We start from the raw sequence: 18,349 nt of genomic DNA, 5'->3' as shown, positions 1-18,349 counted from the left end.
AGAGTGGCCCAGCTGTCCTGTTTAGTCTCCTTTTGTAGGTCCTGACCGAGAACATTGGCCGGGTACGACACATGAGGGCCAGCATACCATAACTCTGCACCCGAGCTTCCCTGCCCGTGCCCACGAACACAGACTGCTCCCCTTGCTACCAGGTCCCTCTCGTACTGTGCCCCTATTGGGAGCTCCCAGATTGCACCCAAGTCCCCCTTAGAAGCCTATTTCTAGGTGCCCGCCAATGGTGGAGCATGCAGGCTACTAACCCGTCCAACACTTTTGCAACTGGACACTCCAGTGCAGGCAAACCGAACTGCTGTGGAACTTGGGACCTTGGCCCCCTAATACATCACGACCTGAAGGGGTCCCTAGAAATCCTATTACAAATACATGTATGCAGTAAATGTTCTTCTCTCCATAGGAAAGCATTCCCATGTAAATGAGGCTAACATTGCTAAAAACTGCAAAAGTCAAAATCTGAAAAGTACTTACCCAATTAAGAAGTTCTTGGTGTTGAAATATATATAAAAATGTGTTATTTTTCTAAATTGGTGTGGATCTCCTTATTGAGTGTGTGTATCATTATTGACTCTGTGTATGCAACAAATGCCTAATACTCCCCGCTGATAAGCCTAGGCTGCTCGACCACACAACCACAAATGGAGCACCTTGGTAATGTTAAAGCAAGTCCCTGTCCATTTATAAGGGGAAAAAAGGACTCTTTGCGCAGCTTATCTCTTTTTGGTATACTGGAAGACCAAGCTCCCTACAATAATGGATTTCCTTGAAAATATATGTAACGCATGCTTATCTAAGCATAATTTGACTTCCTTGTGCACAAGAGTGAATCAAATCTGTTTTTATCTGAGAGAATCAAACCACTAGAAGATACAAATACGGTCTTAATTTGCTTGCAATGCATCTACACTACCACACTACTACACAAGGTGGCTCGCAATAGACACCATGATTCCCACAGCCTTCAGAAAATAGGGCATGTAGAGTGATCAGCACAGTAAAAGGTAATGTACAGAAAGTATTCCCAACTACAGAATTTCAACAAAATGACTAATCAAGTAGCCCATTTAACTGAGGAAAAGTGTGATTGCATAGCACACCTTTTCACAACAAGAGTTGGAGGAACAAGGCAACATTAAAACAGCAATGTCATTCTTTCCTCCTACTTTTCTGCTTTAATGTCAGAGCCAGCTAGCCTTCCACCACTGAATATCAAAACAGCGGAGTTGGTATTGTATGTCATGAAATGCTTTAAAGATGGTGAATAATTAATAGTAACCCTGCATACAAATTTACTTAAACAATAAATCTCTGTAGCCACACATACAACAGTTGAAAATGCAAAAACTAAAACTCAGCTTGCTTCTGAACAAACGCTCTCAGGATTGTCAATTAAAGGACATTTGGTCACTACTTACGTGAGCTAGTTTTGTACTGGAATTAAAAGAGAAAAGCTATGTAACATTAACACAGAACACAGCATTGCAAATCCCCCAAAACATCCCACTCCTTACCCAACCACGAAATGAGAAACCGACATTTGATTATATAATGTGAATATAAGTACAATTCATCATATTATTTGTGTTCCTACAAATGACAGCTTAACTGGTGATTTACCTTTTACCAGTAACAGCACTTTAGTGATGAGGCCTTGGTTGGGTATGATAGGAATACTTACATTGAAGTGTGTGCGAAAATAGAGAATACTAAACACTTGGGGCCTGATTACAAGTGCAGTGGTCTGACCGCCGCCGCCTCGTTGGTTCAACCGCCGATTACGAGGGAGGAGGTCAGATCACCAGAAAGCCTGACACAATATCGCCACCTCCACCAGGATCCTGGATGGGGCGGCGCTGAGGAAAGCGGTGGTGAAGAGAGGCGGTGGCAATGCCAGGACCACTATCCCAACCACGACCAGCCTTTCTGCTGATCTTTCTATGGCAGGGACCCCGCCACAAAAAGGTTGGTAGAAAGGAAGGGAAGGAGCCCCAAACACAGCCCCAGGACGATCATGCCCATTGGGCAAAGTGCATGGGGGCACGTTATGCCCCCCTCGTATTGCACTGTTGTGCATGCTCTGTGTGGCATGCACAACATGGTGCATGGCACACAGTGCACTGACGTGCAAGTGGCGCTGCCACGGTGGCAGCATATGCGTCAGCCTTTCTGTGAGCCAAATCATGCCGCCACCGTTGCACCACAGACAATACAGTCAGCCTGGCAGTGTTCTCATAATACCGTGGTCAGGATGCCGCCAGCGTGTCGGCATACTCCCAACCGCCGCAATGGCAGTTGGAACGTCAAACTCGTAATGAGTGTCTTAGGCTATTTCCGAAGTCTTACCATAGTTTCTATTTTTTGCAGGAGTTCCTGTCTTTCAGTCTGTAGTCTGTTAATTTCCATTGACTGGGTCTGCATTTGTGCGCGAAATGTTTCCACCTCCTGTGAAGCAAACACAATGCTGCTGTTAATCACAATATGTTAAGATTGATTTACACTTCTGAAAACATCTGAGTAAGTTCATTACAGTAAGGGCAGAAAATGAGGCAAAGTGAATCAATAGAATCTAACAAATATTGCTCCTTGTAACTATTTCATGGAGAAAAAAACACAAAGGTTAAAATTACGTTCTAGTTAGGAACTGTAATTATATTTTTCTTTATTTTTTAAAAAACCTTAGAAGTAACTGAAAAAAAACCAAAGGTTAAAGGGGCATTATAGCTTGGTGAAAATGTCAGTTAAAACATACTACTTAAAAGAAGAAAAAAAACTACGCCAATTCAACAGTTGTAGTTTTCTCAAGTAACTATAAATCGTGCCCCAAAGTAACTATAACTAGCGGCCCACCATGCACAGTGTTGACATCAATAATGCCATTTTAGATGTTGCAGTGATGTTATCAATGAAGTCATATAACATGTAATGAGTAATGTAATATGTGATTTAATTAGCAATGCATGGCGGGTGCGCAAGTTATAGTTACTTTAATAAAAAAAAAATTATTAAAAATTTTACAAAAAAAAATATTTTTATTGGCTTTTACACTGTTAACAACATTAGCACGTGACAATTTTCGGCGTGTGATAGTAGAGCCGTATAGGAAATACAATCTGGTCTTGCCTGAATAAGAATGGGACAATATCAGCGTAAAGCACCTGAGAGTACAGAGGTGAGATGTGTCCTTGTTAAACAGTGAACTTAAACGGCTGGATTTCCTCACAAAGGTGCAAACTGGAACCAAACATGTAAACTGGGGTGAGAGGCAGGCATGCAAGCTAGGTAATTGTAGCAGTGTGTGGATAGCGAGGCAGGAATAGTCGCATGGGCAGGTCGACAGGCATATGGAGCTGTTTTTACCGTGTGAAGATGGGTGAGTGGGGCTGTGAGTGAGTGCTGGTGCAGGGAGCCTCAACCGAGAGGACTGTTGTGGCGCATATGGGGATCGCATGGTGCGATCATGGGGGGAGGATCATTGTTTTCCACCTCCTGCTGGAAGTGCTTAAGTAGGGTGGCTTATTGGGGGTGATAAATGGTTTGTGCAGTCGGCGTACCTACTCATAGCGGAGGGCACCTTCTTCTGCTGTGCCCCATTTGCGTGCAATGCGGCCACAGGTGCTATAGGGGAGCGGCAGTTAAGTGAGTGTGTGCGTTTGGTATAGAGTTCTAAGGCCGCAAAGCGCGTAGTTTTTGTTATTTCTTAAGCTTAAATATGCCTAGGGAACATGCTTTTCATGTGTGGAAATCTGGTAGCTCTGTGACATCACGCAGGGTGGTGTGGACCGAGGTCCAATAACTCTGTAGGGCAGGACAGGACCACAACATGTGCATAAGGTCCATGTCAGGGGATCAACAGCGTGGGCATTCAACCTGTGCATATGGGAAGTAACAGTTTAATTGAAACAGAGTTCAATAATATTCCATATGGAGTAGAGAAAAATGTATATTCTTAAAACGGGAATTGAGGGAAACTAATCAAGGAAATTCTAGCGCCCATTCCTATTCCTTTTCATGCAGGACCCTTCCAAAGTAATCTTCCCATTTTTGGTGCAGTGTAGCAGGGGGGTGACCACCAGCTCGCATATGGCTTGCAGATGGCTTTATAGAGCCAGATGATAAGGTGGTGGACGTCACCCATTGTAAGGATGACCTGCAGAACAGGATTTGTGGCGGGTTCTCCCTCTGAGATATCCCAAAGAGTGTGGCAAGTATGACTGAGCTGTCTGTGTAGGAGGAATTGTCCAGACAGGAGGCCATACTCCACTGCCAGTTTATCAAATGGGAGAAGGTGGCCTTCGGAAAATAAATCACCCAGTGTAAGTACCGAGTGTTCTATCCGGACCCTCAGGTCGACAGAAGAGAAGGAGTGTGGTGGGAGGACTAGGAGGTTTGTGAAATCATACAGAAGACGGGGTAGGATAATCTTCGCCAACGTGATTTTGCCTACTGGGGCCAGGTGGAGGGACTGCCAGAAATGTACTTGAGTTCGTCTTCCCGCTAAGGCCTTGAGGAGGTTCACTTTGTATAGTACCAGGAGAGTATGATAGCGATTGAACCCTAGGCAGCGAGTCGCTTGAGCGTGCCAGCTGGTGCTGGTGTCGCCTAGATGAACTTCTCACAGCTGTTGGCCAGGACAAAAAGGGTAGATGGATGATTTTGCCTAGTTAATACGGAGCCCATCGGCAGAGGCGTACTCAGCTAGGATATCTCGGATTGTCGTAAGGTTGATTGTTACGTCCAGCAGATTTAAAAGCAGGTCATCTGCATAGAATGATACAGTGGGTCCTGTCTGCGAGAGGGATGCCCCACTCTCAGCCCTCCCCACATAATCGTATGGCAAGGGGTCCCTTTGAGAGCACAAATAGCAGCAGGGATAATGGGCACCCCGACCAACCGGGAAGGGGCCTGTGACGATGCGACCCAGATGATCCAGGAGGTTGGTTTGGAGTACAGTGGTTAGGTGTATGCTATAAGCCTGGGCCCTATAAACATATGGGTGAGAACCATGAAAAGATAATGCCACATTTGAGTGTCAAATGCCTTCTCCAGATCTAAAATCAGACCAGCTGCTCCTGGCAACTGTCCTCTTACTTGGTCTTGTATATGGAAAAGATGGTGGATGTTCTGGGAGGTGCTATGGCACTGAACAAAGCCATTTTAGTCAGTATGTGTATGTTCCGGGAGGATTTAGGCGAATCAGTTAGCAAGAAATGTACCCAATATTTTGTAGTGTTCCCGGAGAATGGCTATGGGTCTATAAGATGTCAGATGTGTGGGGTCTCTATCTACTTTAGGGAGAGAGATCAAAAGGCACTCCCAGAGTGAGTATGAGAGCTTGCCAGTGCTTAAGGGGGCCTCAGTCATTTCTGCAAGGTGGTGCCTCATGCCAGAAGGGACTTGCCAGTGCACAGCAGGTGACGTGGCTCCACTCCTAGTCCCTGGCAAAGGGGAGCAAGCAATGTACTGGGACTTAGTTGGAGGTTCAAGATCCAGATTGAGGAACTCTAAGATGAGGTGTTCAGGGCCAATGCAGCATTGCGGTAGTGGTGCTCGACAAAACGTAGGGCTCCTGCACAGTAGGGCCCACGGTAGAGTTGCCCCAGAGTGCCCAACCATGCCACCAAAACGAGGGGAGCCGTTTGGTATGAGGGGACTCTTTCTGTTCTCGTCCAGCGACCCCCTTCATCGAGCCCAGCCCGCTCAGTTGCAGCTCACCTTGCTATTGTGGGTCATCATCTAGCCTACCGAGAGGCCCTTTACAGCACGGTGCCCGAAGGGGCAACGGCTAACTCCGGGGTAAGGTCTCCACAGTGGAGCAGGATGCGGAAGTAGCAGGTGGTAGGATGGGGCCCCACACAGTCACGTGGGGCAGCCTTCAGTCTGGTGTCCTGAACGACCGCCCAAATGAGCAGTGTGGGGCATACTCAGGACTCCCCACTCCACCCTGTGGGGCCGGTGTGGTGAAGGTGCCGTCAGGGTCATCCAGCCGCAGTCCCGATGCGGGCTAGCAATTCTAGGGTCCAGGTAGACCGGGGAGAGAGGGGGCAGGTCCGATACCCCAGGGTGTAGGGCTTCACCGTTTGTACCCAAGTGGACAGTGAGCTTCTACTTGGATAAAACCAAAGAATTCAGACTGGATAATCAGCTCTTCATTGGATATGTTGGCAAGATGAAGGGCAAGGCTGTCCACAAAAGAACGCAGTCCAGGTGGATAATCCTGTGCATCAAGATTTGCTATGCCAAGGCCAAGAAGGAGCCTCCTGAAGGTTTTGTGCTCATTTTACCAGAGGCAAGTAATCTCCTGCTTTGGCTAGAGGGGTCCCTGTGGATGACCTCTGCAAAGCAGCAACTTGGGCCTCCCTCCACACTTTTGCAAAACATTTTTGCTTGGATTCAGAAGTGAGGAAAGGTGGCCATTTTGCTCATTCTGTGTTATGGAATTTTTTGGTGAAGGCAGGCACCCTCCTCTGGGTGCGGGACTGCTTAGGGACTCAATTCAAAAGGTGAGGAATCCACAGGCAGATGTGTCCATCAAAAGAACAAGTTACTTACCTCTGGTGACGCTTTTTCTGGTGGATACAGTATCTGACCGTGGATTCCTCACTGACCCACCTGCTTCACCATTACTTGTCTGCTTATACCAAAGATTTAAGGTCTGTATTATCTTTCATACACATGTTTTATGTGATTTTTTGGCTTAAATCATGAAGTTATTTGGATTATGGGAAATATCTTTGGTGCGATATTTTCTTATTTGGTTGTGTTTGGTATACTATATATACTTGTGGAAATGTTGGTATTGTTAGTTCAACCGTTTCGCCTCGAAGGCACGAAAACAAATGGGTGGAACTGACGTCAGCATGCCTAAGAGGTCTTCTTATGGCTCCGATGCCATCACGTAGTCGCGTCAGGAGTTAATCCATTGTGACGTTGTGACGAGAAAAGTTTCTGTGGAATGCTGCGCACTGGGATAAATCCAAAGGTGAGGAATCCACAGGCAGTCGTAACCATCAGAAAAATTAAGTTACACCTGGTAAGCTTGAATCTACGCTTGACTGGGGTACACTTTCCCGGTGACCGAGTTGATAAGTGCTCCAGGAAGGGATGCATCTAAAGGGGCTGAAGGTGGGACTTGACTGTGTTGCTGGTGAACCCCTCACTGTGCAACAGGTCAACGGTGGTTAGGATATGTGCGAAGCATGGTTTGTTTGAGCTCTTGATCAGTCTAGTTGTCCAAGTAAGGCAACACGTGGCTGCCGCTCCTCCTGACATAAGCGGGTACAATGGCAAGACATTTTGTGAATATTCTGGGGGTTGTGGTGACACCGAAGGCTAGCACTTTGAAATGAAAATGCTGGGCACTTACAACAGACTGTAGTTATTGGTGGGGTACAGGATCGATTGGGATGTGGAAATAGGCATCTTTTAGGTCAAGTGCGGTCCTGAATTTGCCTAGCTGCAGTAGAGGAATGACGTCCTGGCATGACCACGAGGAAGTGCTCCGACACGATCTATTTTTGAGGGGCCTGAGGTAGAATATATGCTGGGTATCCCATCCTTCTTTAGGATAAAGTACTACAGGGAGTAAACTGCTTTGCTAGTGTTGCGGCACTGCCTCTATTGCACCCCACTCCCTTGCGACTGAGTGCATCTACTTCCTCTTGAAAGATGCACTGACGTTCGGGGGAGAAGGTGTGTATGCAATAGGAGGAATGTTTGGTGGGGTTGCAATAAGTCCGAAGGGTTACCTTGCCCGATGATGAAGATACCCTACTAATCGGAAGCGATATCTTTCCACTGTGAAAGAAACCACTGTAGTCTTCTCCGGAAAGGTGTAGTGTGATTAGGGGAAGGGAGAGAGACTGTTTAGATTGGGTGCCTCGATTAGCTGTACCCCTTCTACCTCTAACCCTGTTGATGTTGTTACCCCTATTGGCTCACCTGGAGAAGCAATGGGGTGTCTGTTGTTGCAGTCTCTATTTGGATAGTAGATGCTTTGGGGAGGTAGCTTTGGCACCACGTCTGAACGAACACCTATGAAAAGAACCCTGGGGAGAAGGTGATGTTTAAGCCCCATAGCCTTAGCTGCATCAGTGCGCTTTATTGATTTTCTCCAGCATCCGATCAACCTGCGGTCCGAAAATGTGCGCCCCATCGAGGGCAGAGGCAGCAGCAGATGCTGCTGAACCTCCACTTTAAAGCTGCATGTAGGGTACACCAAATTGTGGGGTTTGAAATGATCTAGCCCTCTGAAACAAGCTAGTTGCCATGTTTTCTTGGCTGGTCTGGGAGATGCTGCAGAATTTCCTCCATCTCATCCCAGTGGGCTTGATCCTATCTAAAGAGCAGTCCAACTGCGCTGGCTATTCTCCAGTGAGTTGATGATTAGGCAACAACCCATTTGCAGGCCACATCAATCTTCCTACTCTCTATCTGGCGGAGGGCCATCAGCAGTGCCCTATATGGACCACTAACGAGTCTGTGGGAGCTGGCCTTGGATACAGAGTAGATGAGAGGGCGAAGGCTTACATTTTTTATTGACTCTAGGGGTGATTACACTGGCTTTTACAGGCTCTTTGAAAGTCTCAGATGCAGTTTTAAACAGGCCTTTTAGCATGGGGAGGAACTGTATCCAATGCTGGCTGGACAGTGTTTTAACAAGGAAGTCATCATCTTCCTGGACCTTATGTAACTCTACCCTGTGGAAGGTGGCAGCACTGTGCATGACCTTTTGGTAAGAAGTAGTGCCGTTAAAAGGGGGTGTTGTGTCAGGGTAGAAGTCTGGGTCAGTATCCTGTGGAGGATCGACATCATAGTGGTCCCACAGGTCGTCATTAAGGTCTGGATCAAATGGGATCTCGTATGGATTGAACGGCTATGAGGTGCTTCCCCCCACACACAGCACCCCCCATAAGAAGAATGTGGGGAACCCTCTAGTGCATGAGGCGGAGGGCGCCCCTGCTGTGATGAGGGAGAGGGAAGATAGGGAGGAGGAAAGGAAGGTGAAGGAGGAGGGGGCAGAGGTGAGGGTGGATTGGTAGAGGACTAGTCTCCCTGTCTGGGGCTTCTTAGGTGATGTAGGTTGGCATGCAAGCTCCTCCTCGAATGTTAGTTTCATTTTCTGAGGGATAGTGTCCTAGACCTTTGGAGGAGTCTTGATAACAATTCCCCCCGTGTGCATCTGGACAAAAATTAATTTTTGCCTGGTGTTGAGCTCTGCTTGGATACATCGAAGACTGGGCTGCTCCATTTCCTCTGATCCAGGGCAGGATGGGGATTTGGGCCCGGTGCTTAGGTGCCAAAGGAGACTTCGGAGCCGAAGAGAGCTTCGAAGGTGCTTTTGGTGTCTGTGTCGATGGTGTTGTCACCACCGGAGGCCAGGTCTTGAGCGGTTGCTTCTGCACTAATGGCTGGCTTGGAGTCAGATTCATGGACTCCTATCAGTGCCAACCATGGCCTTCAAGCAGTGGCGAACCAGAGCCTGACACTGGGTTTCCGGGCTCAATGCCCAAACCTCCTGGGGTGGTGCTCGGACTGTTTTTGATGTTGGGGTGCTGGTAGGAGGGAAGTTGTACTCACGGTCAGCATCTTGTTGCATGAGTATGCCTCCTGACCCTACGCTCCTCTGTAATGGACTCTTAGCGAGAGCTTGGATCAGGGCTGAAGGGGAGGGGCAGCACACAGGACCCCAGCTCTAGTTCGCTCTCGCCGTCACGGTCCCCAAAAAGGTTGGGGTGCTTCCCTTCGGCCCCTCTGCCATGGTTTGTTGAGCAAGTCGTCGATACTGGTGGGCCTTCTTGGAGCAGAAGTCGGGACAGGCAGAGAAGCAGGCCTTGTCATGCTCCACAGACAGAGGTTGCAAAGTTGTTAGTGGTCTCTCCAGGAATATTTAAAATGACACTATGGACAGTAGTGAAAAGGCGTCCTTTCCCATACAGAGTCTGCATTCTTGAAGAACACGAAGTGTAAGGTCACGGGAGGGGCAGGGGCCATGAGAGGGGTGTCAAAAGAAAGCCCGGTAGCCGAGCCTGGCGAAGGTTGCGATGATAAGGAAATGTACTGCAATCGATGATTGTTTGCGACAATGGCTGTGGATGAACCAAGAACTACCAATGACTAACACCACAAGGCGTGATCACCCCAGAACTCAATAAATGCACGTCCAAACGAGATGGCAGGGAAAAAAAACAATCATCAATGGGAAACATCCTTTACAACGCAACTTTTACCACGCAGTGCCTTTACGACGCAACTTTTACAACGCAACCCATCACAACGCATTGCGCTGGGGGGCGCTCTAGGATAGGGAATACGTTTAATTTACTGTCCAACACCTTCCCTAGTGTCCAGGGGGACTGGTGTTGGAATAGTAAATTAAACTATTCACTATCCAGCACCCCAAAGCGCTATGCGTTGTAAAGGTTTGCGATGTAAAAACCGCGTTGTAAAGGCATGTGATGTAAAAGCATGCGTTGTAATGTCATACATCCATCATCAATAGACCCGATGCCCATGCGAATTACCAGTCATAGGAGGAATCACTAAACCTCTTGACTCAAAAGACTTATGTGAAGAAAAACAAGATGTACATGTCCGAGCCCAACAATAGATGGCAGGAGTATGCAGAGCATGAGAATCTACAGAACAATTTGAATGCCATGAACAGATCCTTAAAGGGTAACATTTTACTTCATTATTTGTACTATTTACAGGCTTGAAAGATGTTCTGTAAATCGTTTACTTCTTCTCTCCTTGTTCATGAATTCTCAGGCTAAAGTAACAAATCTTCTCGATGTTTTTTTCAATATCCCTTATTCTATTGTTTCTGTATTGCGATCCTACCCAATCTAACAAACATCACTGCTTTCTATTTTGCTGCAGGCCGTGTTTTTCCACTTAGGCAAGAAAACTCTCGAAGATTTCCTTTGTCAGCACTCTGTTTTGAAAATTAAGTGGCACTGTCCTAGATTGTCATTCTGTCCCTTTGTCTCCTTGATACCAAACTGATCAGGCACAGCTTCGGTGTCATGTAGTCCATGTGGTCTTTTTTTGACATTTGGATGTGTCAGTGGCATCTGTCATTTACTAAGAATGTCTTGGTGTCTCCACACCAAATATTGTGTGAAAAAAAGGATAACACCCGATCAGACTTTAAGCATGAGATCATTCCCGTTCCATTCCTGGGACTTAATACAGTGGTGCGGATGTCTGGTCTAGCCCATTTGAATTGTAACAATTAAGAATATGTTCCTAGATGGGCTTTTCCCATGCATAGAAATGTCCACTAGCTATCGGGAAATATATGGCCCTAATTTAAATTCTTTGCTTCTACTTTTATGTATCAAGCATTTTGTGGAGTGGTGTGGCTCACTGATTAGAGGCGGCAGACCCGGAAGCAGAGGACGGCCCGGGACCAGGGTTCAATTCCCAACACGGCAGGGTCGTGGACCAGGGTCAGCGGACTCGATAATTCTCGCCTCTGTGCCTACTCTAACCAGGGATCACACTCGGCAACTCTGGGCATTAGCTTGCCTCATCTCCACAACGGCCCCCCACATACGCCGGGGATGCCTGGTTTCACCTTGGAGATACCCAGTAGGGACCATCTCACAGGGAAAGCCAGGACGGGTTCCCCAGCGGTCTACAGCGCGGAGATACCCCATGTGGGGTGATTCATGCGCTTTACAAGACATCATTACATTACATTTTACTTGAACTTTTAAGACATCAAAAATCAGTTCTTCCGTAAGTGGTGGCTATCCATAGTAGTACAGCGTAAAGCACTTACGCTTGTTTACGTGCTAGCACATCCACATAGCAGTGTTTGTTGAACGTGTGAGATGGACCAGATAGCAGCCCTATAGATGTTATGGGGACATTACCTACAAAGGCCATGGACCAGTCATTGGGCCAGATGTACGACCAGCAAAATTGTGCCTCGCAAACTCCGACTCATTTGCGAGTCACAATTTGTGAGGTGCAATTTGCCATGTACAACAGTGTGTTTAACACTATTTGCAATTCCCAATGGGGTCGCAAATTGCGAGGCTCATTAATATTAATGAGCCTCTCGCAATTTGCGAGCTCATTGGTAATGACAGGCCTTTCCAGGTATGGTGGCCTGCTGGGCTCAGCAGATCACCATTTCTCAGACTGATTTTAAATAAAGCAGTTTTAAAAAAAAAAATGTAGCCTCAAAGGAAAACGGGATGCATTTTTTAAAAAAATATTACGTTTTCATTACATTTTTTAAGGGCAGGTAGTGGTCCCTGGAACCACTGCCTGCCCTTAAAAAATATTTTTAGAGAAAGTCTCTGACTGCACTACCACCCTCTTGAAGAGGGCGGTAATTTGAGTGTGTTTTGCGACCGCATTTGCAGTCATAAAACATTCATACATTGATTTGCGGACGCAATTAGGAAGGGAACGCCCCTTCCTAATTGTGACTCGCAATTCCTAAATAGCGAGTGACAAATAAATTGCGACTCGCTATTTAGGAATTTTACATGGCTCTGGGCCATTTTGCAAGCGCAAACGGGTCGGAAACCCATTTGTACATGCAATTTAGGGTCATACATCTGGCCCATCGTGCTATCCCTGCTTCTGAAATGGTGCTTCCTTTGTGCGGTTTAGTGTAGGCAACAAACAGTTGTTGAGTTTTACGAAAAGGTTTTGTCCTATCAATGTAGTACATGAAGGCCCTCTTTACATCTAGTCTATGAAGGGCTGTCTCTCTGCTACCAAGTCCGGCTGTGGGAAGAACACCAGGAGCTCAATGGTTTGATTGGGAGGGAGATATTACTTCGGGTAGAAGACTTGGGTTAGTTCTAAGAACTACTTTATCAGCGTGAACCTGGAAAAAATACTCTTCCCATATGAAAGCCTGGAGTTCGCTTAAATGCCTGAGGTGATAGAGATGAGAAAAGCTACCTTACAGAGTTAGAAATTGTAAAGGGCAAGGGTGAAAAGGCTCAAAAGTAGCTAGATTCCCCCTACTCAGACCCCAAAAGGACTCGGCTGCCCATTGTGGTGGGCCATGACGCTGCCTGTAGGCAAAACCCCTAGTGATGCCTGGAAAATGGCAAATGTTTGGGGATCTTGCTGCTGTATTTTATCTAACAAGGCAACAGAATTGTACTTGGTGGGAGACCTCCCCAAAAGCACTAATCTGGTCTCCTGCAGCATTAGATAACATAGAAATTAAAATCCTTGGAGGGAGTTGTCATGGACTGGGTCCCAAAAGACAGTCTTGCCAGCTAGTGAATTTCCAATCACTTGACCTGTAACATTGAAGAAACCTTCAAGAATGTTTTTCTTCGCACAATGAAATAATTCTGAAACAGAAAGCGCATCTGTAGTACTGGCCTAGCAGTACAGCTTGAGGATCTGAAGGCTAAGGAACTAGTGTTGAAAGCTTTATTTTATTTATTATATACTTTTCCCGTTCCTCTCTAGGTGTCCTAATGAATAATAAAAAGCTTTTCATTTTATTGTAGAAACAACTGAAATAACCACAGATCAATCTACAAGTGATAATTGATCGTCTGAAGGAGCTGAATTTCTGACACATCACACCGTAAGCAGCAATAAGAAATTTCTGCATAGCAGGTTCCAAGAAGCCTGGTCTTGAAGGTTTGGTATTTTTCATACAGTGTGAGGTGGCATGGTCTCAAAGACTGAAGATGAGACTGGAATAGATGAAACAGGATTTTTAAGTAGGGTTGACAAGCTAATTTGGTCTCGACAAATTAAGTAATATGACAGATATGGCTTGAAAGGCCAGTGAATGTGTTAGGGCATTTTAGAGCATACTGTTGCAAATATACTACTAAAGCACTGTCATTTACAGACAGCCCATTTTCCATTGAAAATGCCTCAAATTGTATACACAGATATATAATGAATATATGGTGTTTATGTATGTGTATGTGTATATATATATATGCATATATATATATATATATATATATATTACAACAACCCCCTCCACACGAGAGAGGAATGAGTCGCCACTCCATCCGGTTCAGCCAGTTTTTATTTATATATATATATCCATCAAACAGAGTTTGCCCATGAAGGAGAGCCACAACAGGAAGCTAAGTATTTCGTTTTTAATCACGGAGGAACAGCACATTGGAATGAAATCTTCTGTCACTTTTAAATGCCTGCCTGACGCGTTTCATGCTCCTTAGCATTTCTTCAGAGGCAGTTCTGGCAAGACAGCGTGATGCAAAGGCAGTACTTGTAATTTAATTTAGACCACCTGTCCTTGTGGGCGGAGGCTCGCACTGAGCCTGCTGGTCTATGTAGTGCCAAGAAATAAAACTTCAGTGAGTTGCTGCACGCTCTCAATGTTATGACTTTCAAACCCCAGTGGGTATGAAAGAGTCCCAAACTCACTGTGCTGTACTGTTTTTCATCATGAAACGACCTCCTGCCCTTCACGCTGATCGTCGGTTGACTCCAGCCAGGACCACTTTACAGCAGCAGGGCTTCTCCCACGACCGGGACCAGCCGTTAAACATCCATCAAACAGAGTTTGCCCATGAAGGAGAGCCACAACATGAAGCTAAGTATTTCGTTTTTAATCACGGAGGAACAGCACATTGGAATGAAATCTTCTGTCACTTTTAAATGCCTGCCTGACGCGTTTCATGCTCCTTAGCATTTCTTCAGAGGCAGTTCTGGCAAGACAGCGTGATGCAAAGGCAGTACTTGTAATTTAATTCAGACCATTAATGAATATATGGTGTTTATGTATGTGTATGTGTATTACCTACTGGCGGTCGCCAGTAGGTATATATAGTTAGGATTTTTTCCCTATGGGATTTTTGAAAATTCTATGTCTAATAACTTTGGCGTTTGTGGACGGAATTGGCTGAAATTTTCAGGAAAATGGCACATTTTGTTTCTGAGCAGTCCCTGAAAATTTTGGGGGGGTTCGTCAAGGGGGGGCCGAGAAAAAAGGGGGGTCCCAAAACGCGTTTTTCCCATGTTAATTTCCATAGGGCGGTTGGCCTCACTTTTAGCCCGAACGGCTGAATGGATTTGCACGAAACTTGGCAAAATTGTAGGGACTGGTAGCCCGATGTGCCTTTTGTAGGTCTCAATATATGTGCTCCAGTGGATTTTGAGAAATTAACGTTTAAAAAAAGATATATATCTGTAACAGCGGACCGGGCAGCGCCCCAGGACGCGTACTTTTCGCGCAACGGAGCTTTGTGAAGCGAAGCTGATTGGTTCTCCGGCGTCTGTCAACATTCCAAACAGTCCGTAGCGGCCGCCATCTTGTCTCTCGGTAGGATCGAGAGACAAGAGGAGGCCAAAGCGAAGGGGCAAATGACCATAAGGGGGCATAGTAGATCCTCGCTGACCCCCTAGGTTTGATGTGGAGGTTTTAAAAGGGCCCCGCGGGGCAAAAAAATAAAATAATAATAATAATCGAACGGCTGAATGGATTTGCACGAAACTTGGTAAAATATTAGGGACTGGTAGACCGATGTGCCTTTGCTAGGTCTCAATATGTGTGCTCCAGTGGATTTTGAGAAATTAACGTTCAAAAAAAGATATATATCTGTAACAGCGCTCCGCTTCGCGTACTTTTCGCGTTACGGAGCTTTGCGAAGCTGATTGGTTCTCCGGCATCTGTCAACATTCCAAACAGTCCGTAGCGGCCGCCATCTTGTCTCTCGGTAGGATTGAGAGACAAGAGGAGGCCAAAGTGAAGGGGCAAATGACCATAAGGGGGCATAGTAGATCCTTCCTGACCTCTTAGGTTTGATGTACCATTTTGCCAAGTTTGGTGTAATTCCGTTCAGCCATTCAGGCTGTAGACATATGTAAATGTCCTATGGAAAATTGCATGGGGAAAACACATTTGAAAGTGTTGAAATTTAGAACCAATTAAAATGTTACTTTGGTTTTGTATTTGTGTGTGATGAAAGTTAATTGGTTATGTATATATGTCAAATGAGAGGAAACCACAGCCATTTTGTGATACTACTGTCTGAGGTACATTTGTGAGGAATTTTTGGTGGTGAATTTCTGGTGTTTGATTTACACAGTACTAACACCTCTCCTACTTTTAAAAAGGTGAGTTGTTAATTTGTAAGGGGAACTATGTTGTACACTTGAAGATAATTTGAAAAATGTTTTCTGTTATTTATTTGCAGTCCTTCTGTTATACTAAATACTTGATAAAGTTAGTTTTATATTATGTATTACTAAAAACGATAAATGAAAGTGATTATTTTTTTCTGCAATTTACAGCAAGCAATTTCAAAATAAAATGGCTCACAATGAAGAGACCGTGGCAATTTCTTTTGAATTGTCCAGTACATTGATTGAAATTGAGAGCACCAATAATGAAATATTGTCACAAGGAGGACATGACTTGTATGATTCCATTAGATTGATTGAAATGGACAGCACCAAGAATGAAATATTATCACAAGGAGATGACTTGAATGATTCCACTACGTTGATTGAAATTGAGAGCAGCAATAATGAAATATTGTCACAAGGAGGAGATGACTTGTATGATTCCATTAGATTGATTGAAATGGACAGCACCAATAATGAAATATTGTCACAAGGAGGAGATGACTTGAATGATTCCACTACATTGATTGAAATTGAGAGCACCAATAATGAAATATTGTCACGAGGAGATGACTTGAATGATTCCACTACATTGATTGAAATTGACAGCACCAATAATGAAATATTGTCAGAAGGAGGAGATGACTTGAATGATTTTTTTTATCAATCTCTTGATGGCGAATTTATCGAGTGTTTGGAGACCATAGAGTTACAAGAATCATCATTGCAGACTTTTCATGAGGACATTGCTGATGAGGACATGTTACTAGTTCTTTCAAATTTAGAAAATTCTGAAGAATAAATTTATATTTAGAAATCAAAAATTGTTTGAGACATTATTCATTTTTATTTTTAATTTATGAGGTTGTAGCGAAGTGATTGTAGTATAAAATGAGACTTATAGTATAGAGTGCAACATTTTTATGTTACATGGTAAGTTTACTCATATTTACTTCCCTTCTGCCACTATATTATCTCCAATGTGTATTTGACATCTCTTCTTCATCTCCGGCCTCCTTTCTCTCACTGTGTGTCTCCGATGCATCTTATCGCTGCTATTTTGTGTAATTACAGAAGAGAGTAAAATAAAATAGTTCGGAACGTGAAAAGGGGGCAAAGTAGAGTACTCCTCACCCCCTAGGCCTTTTTAGGCGGTCCCAAAAGGATCAGTTTCTGCTTTCCTGAGAGATTATGGTATGAGTTCCATATACCACAATAACTTGCATTACAACATGCAAGATATCTATCTCCTATTACCAACTTTTGGAGATATTCGCGCTAAGCGCGAATATCTCCAAAAAGTAACACCTGCCCTGAGCAGTTCTTAGCCATGTTATCCAATGGGAGGTGGATAACATGGCTAAGAGCATTAGCTCGGTAATGTATGAATATCGCTGAGTTTTTAGCGATATTCATGCATTGCGGCCGTTTATTATCGCATTTGTGATAAACCTTGATAATAGCAAGGTTTATCTTCGATAATTTCTGACGATGCTTAGCGGTAAAAAATTCGTTAGTAAGCATCGTTAGGGATAAATATCGCTTAACTTTGGTAATATGCCCCAACGTCTGTTAACGTTCGATTCGAAGGAAATGAGGAAGTGTTGAAAAACATTGTCTGCGCCATCTTGCCTTTTTTGAAATGCCACACTTTTGTCGTGCACGGCAGCCATTTTAGATGTCTTGACCAGACCCACTCTGTGCACGCTGTCGATCCTTAGCATGACTCCCCACCCTCGCAAGCATCTCCCCCAGGCACTGGTCACCCCCGCTCTCTGTCTTATGCATGGGCAATAAACCTCTCCCCATCTGCGCTGCTCTTCCCTGAGAATCACACTCTGTGCCCGCCCGACACCTCCCTTTCGCCCTATTCACTACCGCACCCTCTGACACTCCTCTTCCTCTGTGTCCGATTGTCCAGGCTATCAGCTAGCCCTGCAGATGTAGTTTATGGCCCCAGCTGTAAAGAATCACCCCTCTTCAAAGGAGTTATAGTAGATCAAGGCCCACACCCGATGAGATCCGTCACACCACACGTGTTCCTACTATCTGAAAACTATCCTGTATTGTGATTGGGGAGGGGACCGAGCCTGAAGCGGAAGATTCCAGGAATGACTCTTTGTACATCAAAGTTTTTACAATTATGTGTCACATTAAAAATATATAGCACTCCAACAAAGTAGTAGGAATATAAAACTTTAATAACATATAAATATATACAACAAAACAAAAACAG

The 18,349-nt window shown here is 45.0% G+C and overlaps 1 protein-coding gene across 6 annotated transcripts in view; it reads right to left on the bottom strand.

The window, feature by feature from the left end:
- Nucleotides 1–18,349, bottom strand: part of USO1 (USO1 vesicle transport factor) — a 515,242-nt gene that overhangs the window by 47,412 nt on the left and 449,481 nt on the right. For all 6 annotated transcript variants that reach the window (XM_078676053.1, XM_078676052.1, XM_078676055.1 and 3 more), the window contains one exon: nucleotides 2,359–2,457. In XM_078676053.1, coding sequence (XP_078532179.1) covers nucleotides 2,359–2,457 — 99 coding nt within the window. The remainder of the gene's footprint in view (nucleotides 1–2,358; nucleotides 2,458–18,349) is intronic.

Source organism: Lissotriton helveticus, chromosome 2_1, assembly GCF_964261635.1.
Source record: "Lissotriton helveticus chromosome 2_1, aLisHel1.1, whole genome shotgun sequence".
Lineage (NCBI taxonomy): Eukaryota > Metazoa > Chordata > Amphibia > Caudata > Salamandridae > Lissotriton > Lissotriton helveticus.
The sequence above is the reverse complement of the archived record's forward strand: the minus strand, read 5'-3'. Positions and strand labels throughout refer to the sequence as shown.